This window comes from Ambystoma mexicanum, chromosome 4q, assembly GCF_040938575.1.
Source record: "Ambystoma mexicanum isolate Mex_15411 chromosome 4q, UKY_AmexF1_1, whole genome shotgun sequence".
Classification (NCBI taxonomy): Eukaryota; Metazoa; Chordata; class Amphibia; order Caudata; family Ambystomatidae; genus Ambystoma; species Ambystoma mexicanum.
Genome location: NC_090928.1, coordinates 980,347,794 through 980,361,492, shown reverse-complemented (window position 1 = coordinate 980,361,492; position 13,699 = coordinate 980,347,794). Strand labels below are relative to the sequence as shown.

Below are 13,699 nucleotides of genomic sequence, written 5' to 3'. Positions count from 1 at the left end.
AAGAAGAACAAATGAAGATAGAGACGGAAGGGAAGGAAAGAGGGAGGGAGTACAGTAAGTAGAAGCAGCAAGACAGGATAGTGAAAAATTAGGTAGCAAGGAAGGAGCAAGAGAAGGGGAGAAGATAAAGGATTTGAGAAAGAAAAACGCAGAGATGTGACTTTGGAAGTCAGTAGCCAAAATTTTAGAAGAGAGGGCAAGGTCCATAGGGCGAGGGGCAAGAATTGAGTTGAATACCTGAAATAAGCGATGAGGATGATGAGATAGTGAAAGAGTAAGTGAGGAAAAGTATTGTTTTTTAGCAGAAAGTAGGAGAGAATCGTAGGAAAAATGAAGAGAAGATAGAGAGAAAAGATCATCTGATGATTTAAATTTCTTACATCAGCATTCAGCCTTGCGAAGAGAGGAGCAAAGAGAGTGAAGAGAAGGGGAAAGCCAAAGCTGAAAAGGTTTCAGAGAGGGAATAAAAGAACGGGCAGAAATAGAGGAATCTAGAGTACAGCGCAGGGAGGAGACAAGAAGAGTAGATGCACCATCTAGAGGAAGAGAGGAGAAGTCATTGATAGGAAGAGGAGTAGAGGAAAGAGAAGAGTTGAATGAGCAGAGATCGTGGTGTAGAACAGGGGGGAGGAGAAGACAGTGGAGAGGCAGGAGGGGGAATAGAAGGAAGGAAAGAAAGCAGAAAATGATCCGAAAATTAGGTAGGGTAGACATGAACAGGAGTGTCACAAGCAAAGGAGGTGAATATTAAGTTTAAGGAGGAGCAAGAAGAATGGGAAGGTGGAGTAGGAGTTGGGACAAATGGAAAGAGTTGAGATGTGGAACAAGTGGAAAAGAAGCATGGCTAGTGTTGAGATTCTGGTTAAGATAACCAATGAGAATATACAGAGAAGACAGGAAGAAGTAAAGACAGAAGAGAGTCAAGATCCACAAGGAATGAAGGTGGTGGACCAGGTGGTCAATAAAGAACAAGAAAAGAGAAAGAGAGGATGACAGAACTGGGGAAAATGGTATTCAAAAGAAGAGAAAACAGCAAGAAACTGTATAGGAGAGGCAATAAACCATGATGAGTGGTACAGAATACCTGTACCGCAACCCTTGCCATGGCAGCGGGAAGAATGGGCAAAATTGGTGAGAGAGGATGCTAGACTTGGGCACCCATCAGCTGATGAACTGTGGCAATTTGCTAGACCCACAGGTAAATGTAAACCATATATCAAAAAGTTTCAGAAATATGCCCAAGATATTCTATGCTGGATGCTGGCTTTCGACATTCGGCCTGGGAATGCCTCTGGTACAGGTTTTTTGCCACTTAACGCAGTACATTATGTGATAGAACAGGTGGGGATATTCCACTGATACCATCCCTATGGCTCTTGCAATCAGATGGTAAAAACAAACTAAGAAGAGCATTTCTTTGAATTGTGTCACAGTCAAACAGCGGGAAACATAGATATGGCGCTAAGACTAGCAGCAACAGGAGCAAGTGGACAAGAGAGAAGAATAGAACAGAGAGGGAGAACCAACATATATAAGACACTGTTGAGAAATTGAAGAGCCCAATATCTGAACTATTCACTGGGCCTCATTACGAGTTTGGCGGTAGCCGTGCCGGTAAAATCGTGAACTCAGGAAAATACTGGCCCAATGGGCAATTACTGGGGTATTCCGGCCCCGCCGGACCCGGTAATTACCCATCGCCGGGTGCCGGTACCCATTACTCCCCGTTCCCATTGAGCCCCATAGGGTTCAATGGGAATGGGGAGGTTTGATGCACCGGCACCATTCATGAATGGTGCCGATGCATCTGACGAGTTGTGCTCGCGGGTGCTGCTCTGCCCGCCAGGTTACTACCGGACCGGCAAACTTATAATGAGGCCCATTATAGCTTTATTTCAATATGCAATATCATAAAAGCAATAGAAACAACATCAATAGACAATTTTAAAATTTGCATTGCCTAAGGTAAAAAATCAAGTACAAAAAAGATCGATAAATATAGCAGCTCAAAGACCCAACTTAATCATCTCGTCACAATTATAGATAAAACATATGAGGTACATACTGTGACGAATCCCCAGATGTCGCCACTGCTCCCCTAGAGGCCAGGGAGGTGAGGCCACTACCCAATAGTCCCCCTGGGGTGATCCCATAGGGAGGGAAGCCCCCTATTGACAACCTCTGGAGAACATGGTACCTCCATAACCCACCTAACCCTAACACACCTTCCTACCGCTCTCCCATCAACACTTCCCCTACTGTTCCTATATGTTCATGCCAAACTGTCACTATGAGGTACTGGTACGAGAAACAGCGTGAACTCGTCAAGGGACATGTATCCCATCAGTACTGGGACGAAGAAATGCAGATGCATAAAGAGCACTCATGAGAATTTGAATGAACAGTCTAGTTTTTCCCCGAAACCTGATTGGGCAAAACCCATTCAAAACAGAAGAGGGAAACCAGGAAGGGGAAAGTAGCCCTCCCTGGAGGAACCGTGAGACGGGAAGCCTAGCAAAGCGGATAACAGAGACGCTCGTAGATGGGGACTCTGCGCTGCAGGCGGAGCTGTCCTTATTTGGTCCACTGTGGAGAGACTGATCGGAGCTATGGATAAGAACACCAGCAAGCTCCTTCCAGGTACCTGGGTTGCAGGGACAGTTGGTGGGTCTTCTGAAGGGCTGAAAAGTATGCAAACATGGGTCTGGGACCCGCACCCATTTAGGAAGAGTAACCCAAGTCATCTTCATAGTCACAGTACCTGGCAGGACAGCAAAAAGACAAGAAAAGTACATGTGTTTGGGACCTGCACCCATAAGACTGGGAGTTAATGTTGGTTGAGGACTTTTGAAGTGCAAACCAAGCCTGGGGAAGCGAGGCATTCACCATGGTAACATTGAACTGTGAATTGTGAAACCAAAAAGGCAAAGAAGCCAGGGGAAGGGAGGCATTCCCCCAGGACATTGTGAAGTGTGAAACAAAAGATGAAAGACTAGGGGAAGGGAATCATTCCCACTGGCACTGTGAAACCTAAAGAAGGTTAGGGAGAGGGAGTCATCCCCCTGACACTGTGGATTGTGGAAGTCATCCCCCGGGCTGAGAGAACTGTGAAACCCAGTGTGGGGAAAAACCAGGGAAAGGGAGTCATTCCCCCTGATACTGTGAACTGGAAAGCTAATGTTAGAGACTTTCTTTTCTATTGTGGAAGAACCAACACAAGGGAGTCATTGGAACGTTTGTTTTTGTTTTCTTTATGTTAAGATCTCTTTTTTCATCGCCAAGAGGTGAACCTTTATCCCCGGTACAGGAGAAGGGAGTCATTCTTCTGGATCAAGAAAGCCGACTTTATCTTTAGTTTAGTCTTAGATGCAAGGGACAGAAGTAGGTTTAGACACAGGATGGTGTACTATTACTTTACAGACATTCTGAGACAACCCTTAGTATTTTAGTTGAGGCAGGGAAACCCCTCTTAGAGATATATATGATAGATAGGTGTTCTCTTTATTTTCTTCATAAATAAAAGTCTTTAGCAACAACCATGCCACCTATGTGTCAGTCTCCTCCTTCTGAACCCTTACAATACATGAAGACATAATTAAAAGAATACAGAAATATAAGCAATTCATAAAATACTTGCAATATCATATAAATCGTAAGTTAATCAGGGCTCCTAACACCTAATCAAGCATTTGTGCCAGAGTACTAGCTAGAATATCAAGCTAAATCAACCTGGACGTACCTTCATCAAGGTTCTGGTCATGCTATGCTATATTCAGGGAGAACAAGCCAGTCTATCATGTGTATTGAAGCAGTTGGCTGTCCGATCTGAACTATATAACTTGATAAAAGTAGTTACAAAGAACTACCTACGAATACTTTACTAAAGTGACTTTGCTGAGTAGCAGCCGACATGAGACAGGAGTCATTCTCCTGTGCCTTAGTAGTTTTGATAGTGGCAGGGACAGGTTTGATTAGTTTGAACAGGGGACAGATCTTCCTTTTGGACTCACTGACAAGGACGGGAAACCCCGTAGTTTAAGGAAAGTCAGGAGTTGTCACTTTCCTTTTAACAAAGAATATTAAAAAATCGAAGACCAGAGTCCTTGTCCTTCTCCTGACCCACCAGAGTATTCTCATCCTTATTCAGGGGTTGCTTTATACCTTTTAGTAGTGTTATTATATGAAGAAGGGGTCCCTACTCAGCCAGGCACAGATGAATCTTTCATATAGTTTAGCATTATTGACTTCGGAATGGCAATCTATGTATCCCCCAAATAAATCAAGGGAGGAACAAAGATGATTTATAATAAAAAATAAATAACATTTTTTATATATTATTTCCTAATTACTTTAGTGTTGAAAAAAGGGCTGAAAGATAATTTAATTTAGACACCCAATAAAGCAAACGTGTACAAAAAGCTTAAACATCATGAACAGAAAATATCACATGCAACAACATAATACAAAAAACAATACAAATGTGTTAGAAGAATATTTACCAAGAAAACATTCAAAAATGCCACAAATTGCAAACAAAATTAATTAGTAATAACATATATATGGCAATTTTTGGGGTATATCTAGGAAATAAAAACTTCATATGATTATATACATTTGTTTGTCAGTCAAAAAAAGGGGAACAGGTTATAACAGCATAACCTTAGTTGCTTTATCAAACAAACAGGTTTTGGCACTTGCAGTTATTTTTAGTGCCTTCCTCAGTACTAAAGGAGGCTCAAGCTGTAAATCCCTGAATAAACAGAGGTATCGTTAGTGCTAATTGTTGGGAGGTCAATTGGTACTGTAGACTATGTATTAAGATTGCCACTCGAACAGATTTATCAATCAGTAGTCAATTACAGAAAGGAACTGCTAGATTTGGGGTACCACAAACTCACTCAGCAATTACTAAACTAGTTATTATAAGAAAGAGCTACTGTTTTCTCGTTTAAAAAATATAATCCAATATAGTGGACTCCTCACAAAGGAACCCCATTTTGACTTTTATTTAATCTTCTTATCCAACAGATTGGTTGAAACGCGTTGTACAGGTACAGAGATTAATAAGGGTTAGGGTGTAACCCAGTACTGGGATGACAGACAGTTAATTTTACTCACAGTTGTCTGTCCTGTCCCCTAGGTGTTTAGAGTGAGGGCATAATGTCCGATCATGTGGACCTAGGATATGAGCAAACTCTAAGATATTAATCAGGTGTTGGGGAGGTTTTGTTGTTTGAGGTCTCATGCATGGCATTTTAAGATTTATTACATTTTTTATTTTCCATTAAGGAGGGGTTGAATTACATTTTGTTAATGTGAATATATTGAATACATGTATTTTGTGATTTTTTTCATAGATTTGCATGGGCCAGGAGTATGCAGACAGACCTGAAATAGAATTGCTTTTTACACATAGTAGTTGGACACTCACTCACTTAGCAAGCACTACTCCTCTGGTCTTGAGTGTGACAAGTTTGATGCAAGGCCAGTCAATGACCTCTACCAGCTTTGTGGATAGCCTTTTAACTAATGGTGATAAAGCATTGAGATAGCAATGTGTGCTTCTAGGTCTGCCTCTATTCCCAGCATAGCCATCATTGTTTCTGTGTCATTTCCATCTGACATGTGTAGTAGGAGCATATACGTCCTCTATATTGTTCCTTCTTCGCTGCCCTCTACTGTTTGCATGCATTTGCTGTTATCTACTGATTGCCAATATTGGGGCTAGTGCACTAGTGCACTGATTTATGGAAGTTCATCGCTATTCTCATCACCTGCCCCTTGGAGGTCTGCGCCCTTTTTATGTTCCTGTGTTCACATTTAGGCAGGGTCTGACCATGAGCTAAATAGGCACCTCTGGCATCTATGCCCCATGTCTTAATTCTATGCTCTACGCCTACTGTCAGTAGAATTTGCATTCACCTTATGGCTGCCCACATTGCTGTAAGTGGTGTAGCTAGTGGTGTTAATAGATGCTTTCTGGTACCTGTTTTTCTCTTTGGAGGTACCATTGCACTCATTTTTGCAAACATCTCGGCCTATAAAGCCACATTATGAATAAGGTCTTTATTACTATTTTCCAAAAAGGTAAGGGTTTTAGGTAGAGGAAGTGCTTTGGAAAGGCAACTCTGCTCTTTAATCTCTGCTGGTTATAAAGGGAAGTTAATACAGTCTGATGCTACTTAAATACGGATGGTACGCTTCTGAATATCTACAAAAAGTAGAAGTGCAAAGCAGGTTTTTACAGGGTGTATAGGTGGCAAGGGCATGTCTTATAAAAAGTCTAGAGCGCGGGTTGCCAATTAGTCACCTGCAAGATGTTTTGCCCTTCATTTCTCATGATGTCTCACCACTGACTGTGCTGGCTGGTGCTGGCTGGTGCTGGTGGGAGCTGTAGGCCAACATATTTAGTGGGTGAGAGGATGGTCAACCCTAGTCTAGAGCCTGGAGCAAATAGATGCTATTGTGAGGACAACCTTTTGTGTATACTATATTGAAGATGCTGTCTACATAGTAAACAGAATGGCCTATATGTGTCTGTCCCATTCTGTACCAAATGAATGCGTTGCATGTTATACAAAGTGCATACCATTGGTTAAGTACTGTTATTGATAGGCAACAGTGAGATGCATAAAACGTTATAAATATAGCTGAAAAGCAAAATAGCTTATCCCAAAAGGTGGATTTCAGCCTTCTCATCCATCTCCATCTAGTGTTTACCATTACAGTGTTTCAGTTTTCCTTTTTGCTAATTCACCCAGATCCTTCATAACAAACATCAATGACAGCTCCCTCTGTATTTGCTTCAATAGATGAGAAGGTAATTTGATGATGTTGTTGTGACATTCCAATACACTGCCATTCTGTAGATGTCTGCATATCATTCAGTGAAGAGTGGAAATGATAACTTGGCCTAAAGTCAGCTGTGCAGGTTTTCACAAATCTTGGGAAATAGACACATGGCATTCTTCGATGTAATTTCACAAACAGTTTCTGGAGACAGTCCCTTCACATCTGCGATATATTGACAAGAAATTCTGACGTTCTCTGGTATATTTCTTTCCTAGAACAGGAGATGAAGTTTGAAAATGTTACTTTCTATTTGTACATATTCAACGAGTGTAGGATAGACTGAGCTACTTAAATGTTCGCTCTTGAGCACTGTTTATGGAAGGCATAATCAGTGCTTCTAATCAGATGGCAAAACATCATTTATAGGTTAGGCAATTTAAGCAATTTGACATCCATGTACACATCTGTAGATGGGTAGTGGCCCATTTTGAAATAGCACAATAACGAAAGAGACTTTGAGCTCCTCTGTTAACTTAACTACTTACCTACTTTTATGAAACCTGTCACTCAAAAATGTACTCCTGATACCAGTGGGGTTTCTTCTATTATACAAATCAGCCCGTGGTAGGCTCTCCTTTATCTAGGATGATGCCTTGTACTGTAAATGGGTAGACTTCTAAGTGTGCTCGACCTACAAATACATAGCCATAAAACATACACCCCTGCCTTAATATGGTTAACGCTGAACATCATATGGCAACAATCCACAGGAGGTGAAAATCCCATTTAGCGCCCTGTTTTCTGCGGTATTACCGCCGGCTGTATTAACCCGCAGTATTAGCGCCGAAAATGCCCCATTGGATCCAATGGACCCAATGGGGAATGGTGATTTACCGTTAATGCCCAACCCGTGATCCAGCGGTAAAACCGCCGCACCGGTCGTTGCTAAGGCTATTACAGTCGGGCATAATTACAGCTGGGATACAGCCCAACTCGTGATGAGGCCCAGAGTCTAGTAACATACAAATGCAAATCGACAAAGTTCGGCACCACCTACACCACTCCTGAGATGTTATCAATTCCAAACCAACCAGTCTTCAATGTGAGGATCCCCATTTGAGTTTACTGGCTGGATCATTTTCAAATTCCTTTCATCCTGAAATTAGAAATAGGAACAACCGACCACAACTGGGGCGCTGTTCGGCAGCCTGCAACATGGCTGCTCTTCTTTGAGCTCCACAACACCTGAGCTCGCCAACCGTGCCACAGAAGTGTAATCCGACGCCCCGGTGGGTGAAAAGCACGGCAGACATGCCGGGACGGCTGAGGCTGGTGCCAAACAAATCCTGAGACTGTAGCCCCACTCCAGCCTGCAGTATCACCGCCGGACCCAGTGCAGCCTCAGTGTGCTCCTTGCTGTGGTGGCTCCCGTGTGACCTGGCACTGGGGGACTGTGCCGGATTGGCCCTGGGGCGCAGCACACTGACGGGACGCAAATGCTGTGCACTGCTGAGGAGTGAGGGTGGTACCAGCCTGTGGGGTGTGCTCGGCTTGGGGCACTAAATAGAAGGGGAGGAGCTGCTGACTGAGGGACACAGCGTGGTCCCCCTGCCTGCAGGCACGCACATCACGGCTACAGCAAACTCGAAACCCTGCAGGTGAAAGCGCTCTACACTGGGACTGCGATTGGCCAACTGGAGAAGAAGCGAGACACGTAGGAGATAAGACTCGGAGGCTGGACCCTGCGTCTGGGTCCTCGCGCTCCTCCCAGGGCTGCCCCGCAATAGAGGACGCAGCATTTTTAGCCGCAAAGACAGCATAACCGATATTTTATGTTTTCGCTCCTCCTAGCTGAGGCAACCTGTAAAACCAGACTGTTTTGCAAAGGCAATCCATAAAACCAGACTGTTTTGTCCATGAAGTCCTTTCTGTGGTGAGCTCCCAAACAGGGTGCCTGATCCATTAAATTAATCCAATGTATTTGAGCCCGGTCTTCGCTCACATGGGCTGTAAAGGTGTCCCAGTGCACAGGGCATGTGAGGGTGAAACCGTGGGGTGATGCCCGAGTGGAGTTGGAGAAAGATGGCGGCTGACGCGCTGGGGCTGGGGGCACTGTGCCCCTTTCTGCAAAGCACCATAGTGTGGACAATCATGAGCTCCCAATAAGAACCACCAACCCGGACGGATGCCACAGGCGACAGAGACGAAATAGCCGACCCACGTTTCCACGCATAGTGATTGATGGCGCTGACCCGGTGCTGGTGGACTGACTCAGCAACTGGGCCCAGCTAAGCACAGAGGTAAGGAGTTGGTGGAGGCGATGTCATAGTGCCACAAGCGCAGGCAGGGCACCAACACCACCCCAAATGGCCCACCGACTCCTGGTTCCCCAACGGCTTCAGCGCCCAGCTGCCTAGGAATACTGCAGCAGCACCGAGACTAAGAGGTGCCCTAGAAGCTGAACATCAGCCCTGTGGGCTTCTTGGAGTGAATAAAAAAGGGGGGGATACACATGCAGAGCAGATAGGGGTCAACTTTCTGCAGTGGCATGTTTGGCACTGCGGATCCACTTTGAGTCAACAGCACACCCTCCCCCCCAGTATAAGAGCATAAGCAGAGCCCTGCTGCGTTGGGAGACTCCTGGGACCTACATAAGGACCCGGCTCGGTGCTTCTTTGCCGCAGCGACCCCCCCATATGCTTGGAAATCATCAGCTCTTGTCAGCAATGCCCAAAGCAGGAGCTAAAGGGAAGGTGTCAGACATTACCACATTCTTAAACCCACAAGACCCGAGGAAACCAGGGATGCAGGCCGTGAGAGCTGAAGTATACTCGCCCCACCGGAGCCGGGCCTCCCCGAATCCACACTCTCCAAAAGGGATCTCAAGGACATGCTGAAGTCTTTTAAGCAGGACATGACGGAGCAGATAAAGCAAGAAATAAAAACCTCCAAGGACTCCCTGGTCCTATCGGCAGACCATAAGGGTTTCTCCAGGCTGGATATGTTCTTCCTCACCAACACCCTAATCCCACAAGTAGTTAATATTGAGATTCTCACAAAGGATTTATCAGATCATGCCCCCGTAATGCTTGCAATGGCCCCGCCCTACCCGGACTCCCAACACAAACTATTATGGCACATTAATGATTTTCTATTGGGAGACCCTATGGTTCACTCCCACATCTCTGAAGCAATCAAGCTCTACTTTGCCGAAACCGACAATGGTGATATGGGAGATCATACCTTGTGAAACGCCGGGAAGGTGGTTATTCGGGGGCGTATCATAGATCAATCAGCGGCACGGGGGAGGACAAGGAAGCTGCTCCAGTCTCATCTGGAGGAGGAGCTCAGAGGAAAGGAGATAGCACACAGGGAGAAGGAATCCTGGAGCTCAGTTCGGGACTTGCGTGTAGCATGGAAAGCCCTGGAAGCGCATCACATGGGTCGGGCAGCGCATTCCTTGTTGCTTACAAAACAATACTTTTACACTAAAGGGAATAAGGCCAACAAGCCGTTAGCAGCAAAACTAAAAAAGAGGGCTAGGGGTAATTATATAGAGGCTCTGGGAGACATTAATGGTCAGCGTGAGACCTCGGAAGAGGGTAAGCTCCGAATTATGGAAGACTTTTACCGGGGGCACTTGGCTGCACATTAGGGAGACCAGCAGGCAACGCGCGACTTCATACTCAACTCCCAACTCCCCCAACTCTCCCAGATCCAACGGGAGCCCCTAGAAGCACCCATCAATGACCAAGAGATTTTACTGGCAAATCACTCACTCCCTGCGGGTAAGGTCCCAGGGCCTGACGGCTTCACTAACAAATTCTATAAAACATTTAGCTCGGAATTGGTCCCTCACTGGACCAAGCTGTTTAACTCCTTCACCTCTGGAGCTGTAACGCACACCAGGGTGGAATCAGCCACCACGCTACTCTTGAAACGGGGAAGAACCCAGTAAAGTGTGCATCTTATCACCCAATAGCTTTGCTCAATACTGACGCAAAACTCTTCAGCAAAATTGTGGCGCGGCGGCTTGGGGAAATCCTCCCGCTACTAATTAATAAGGATCAAAAAGGCTTCATACAAAATCGGTCGGCACACGATGATATCTACCGAGTGATTTATCTCATAACCCTGGCCCCTCAAATTCCAGGAAAGCTATCACTATTGTCCCTGGATGCCCATAGAGCATTTAATAGTATGGGAATGGTACTCCAGGGCTTCGGGTTTGGCCTGCACTTCACCAAACTAGTGTTTGCTAACTTTCAGTTTCCAACTACTCGTGTTAGGGTTAACTCCCGGTGGTCCTCTTTGATTTCGATGGGTAGGGGGACTAGACCGGGATGCCCTCTTTCGCCCTTGTATTTGTTTTAACTATGGAACCCCTAGCCCAAAGAGTCTACCTCCACCCTGGCATCCAAGGCTTTACCTATGGGGGAGACAATGTATCATGCTTTCTAAAGGGCAGTCACAGGGTTTGCAATAAACCAAGGGAAATCTATAGATATGGGCCTGACAGAAACGCCGGCAGCCCTGGCAACCCTATGGGCTAGATTCCCATTACGATGGCCAGACACAGAAATCTCCTATCTGGGGGTACACATAACCCCCTCCTACTCTAGCATGCTGAAGGCTAATGCCCCAGAGCTATGGATAGAAGCCAAAGAACTGCTTCAACGGTGGGATTCTCAGGAAATCTTGTGGCTAAGCCAAATTTGCGTGGTCAATATGACAATTCTCCCAAAGTTGCTGTGCAGTTTTCAGGCACTTGATATACAATATTCATTTGGCAGCGCAAAACACCACGTATCCCACGCAAGCTTCTTACACGAGGGAAACTGCTGGGTGGCCTAGGCTTGCCTTCGATTCCACGGTATTACTGAGCTGCTCAAGTAGCGGCAATGCTGGGCTGGGTGGGTGAGGGTGAAGCTCCCAAATTGAGAGATATTGAACAATTCATGTCCCCCTTCCCACTGGGTCATCTTCCGTTCCTCCCCAGGGAGTCACAGTGTCAGCGCGACACCATGCTCATTACCACCCTAGCGACGCTTTAGAACTGGGACAAAGCTTGCTCTCAGAAGGGTTTTAAATCGGGTTTGGGCCCATTCTCACAGATCACCCAAAACCCAGCATTCACCACGGGTCTGCAAGTAAGAACCTTCCAGCTCTGGAACTCTGGTAATTTATTGAGATAGAGGGACCTCTATGGTGATTCGGGGCCTCTGACCTTTATCGAGTGCAAGGAGAAGTTCAACCTGCCAGAATCTGAGCAGTTCCGCTATGGCCAATTGTGTCATTGGGTGACTAACACAACGGTTCGACAGGCTTGAACTCGCCCCCCAGCAGGCATAGAATTTAAAGTATTAGAAGGGCAAAAAACACATTGAATATTGGCATGTTATAAGCTTCTGGAAAATGCCAAGCCGGAGGAAAAGTTCCCTTACATATCGGCATGGGAAAAGGAATTCGGCCTAGAAATTTCAGGGGAGTTGAAATTTAAAAAGGGTTTGAAAAATACCTATCCAAACCTAGATCTACAGATGGAAGCAAGCTATGACCATCAAATAATAATAACGCAGTCCTAGGGGTGTCTTGTCAAAATAAAAGGGCCTATGCTAATAAACCTATTGCCAATCCTTACCTCTAAATACAAATAGCGTGGGAAACAGTGTTTACGAAAAAGAAAACTGTTCACAAAATGATATGTCAGGATGTTCAGGCCGTTGGCATCCCTTCCCCACGTTTTCAGCATGGGACAAGACGATATACTTGAGTTTAGCACTGTCTCTGGCTTCTCTGGCACGAGGATACAGTTCAATCATTAGCATCAGGGCCTTCCGTGCCCAAGTCTCTTTGCCTTTCAAAGTCTCTTCTTTCAGATGGCCTGATGCAACAAACAAACAATAGGTTCTTTTCCTCTTAGGATTTCACAAGTACTCAATTTCTCAGGTGATTCACTATTCACCTCAGATCCCCCTCAGCCGGGCTCCGATCCTCTTAACAAAATGTTCGCAGGATTTTCATGTATCCAATTTCTTGGGTGATTCACGGTTCACCCCGGATCCCCCTCAGCCGGGCTGAGATCCTTTTGAACACAATGTTCAATTAGTCTCCCTTCCGCCGGGCTCGCACCAATTTCAATTTAACTTTAACACAAACTTGCTTTAACCAAAAACTCTCAGTTGATCTCCCACTGCCGGGCTCAGACCAACTCTTTAACACAATGTTCAATTAGTCTCCATCTGCCTGGCTTGGACCAATTGTTTTCTGTTTTGTCATCAACTTTCTTTACGCTACTAACATCGAAGAATCAATTGTGCATGGGATTGGCGTTTAAGCAGGCCCTCCAGCTTATAGCGATTTTGCGATCCCGCAAAATGCCGCGAAAACGGCCGTTTTGTGCAAAATGCCGCAAAAACGGCCGTTTTGTGCAAAAATTGCATCTTAAAAAAAAAAAAACATTTTACTTTTTTTTTTTAAGTAATCTGCAAAAATTACTGTTTTAAAAAAAATAATACTCAGGGTGACAGGTTCTCAACTTTTTTTTACACAAGTAATGAAATGCGCTAACACATCTCATCACTTGCGCACCAAAAAAGTGCAGCCCAATTCACAAGGGACACATGAATGGGCACATTCTATATGCGCGCCCATTCAGATGGCCTTTTTCACCTCCTTGATCAAATAAAGTGGCGCTTTTGTCAATTTAAAAGCGCATCCCTCATTTCCAAGCAAGATGCACTTTTAAATGTGCAGAAATTGTAGGCAACCCTACGCGCACGGGATGTGGGGCTGCCACTGCATGGCAGGGTCTTTCCTGACCCTGTCATGCATTTCTTTTAAGGTATGAACCGCTGCTGTGCCGCTTGCATTTCTGTTCCTCAAACAGGATAAAAATGCATTTTTT

The 13,699-nt window shown here is 45.1% G+C and overlaps 1 protein-coding gene across 1 annotated transcript in view; it reads right to left on the bottom strand.

Annotated features, from left to right (window-relative positions):
• Positions 1-3,231: 3,231 nt before the first annotated feature.
• The window catches only part of LOC138468123 (putative deoxyribonuclease tatdn3-A), a 1,043,131-nt gene continuing 1,032,663 nt past the window's right edge, over positions 3,232-13,699 (bottom strand). Inside the window, exon 10 of the mRNA XM_069608540.1 lies at positions 3,232-7,063. Within this exon, the coding sequence (XP_069464641.1) occupies positions 6,920-7,063 (144 nt within the window). The 3' untranslated portion in view covers positions 3,232-6,919. The remainder of the gene's footprint in view (positions 7,064-13,699) is intronic.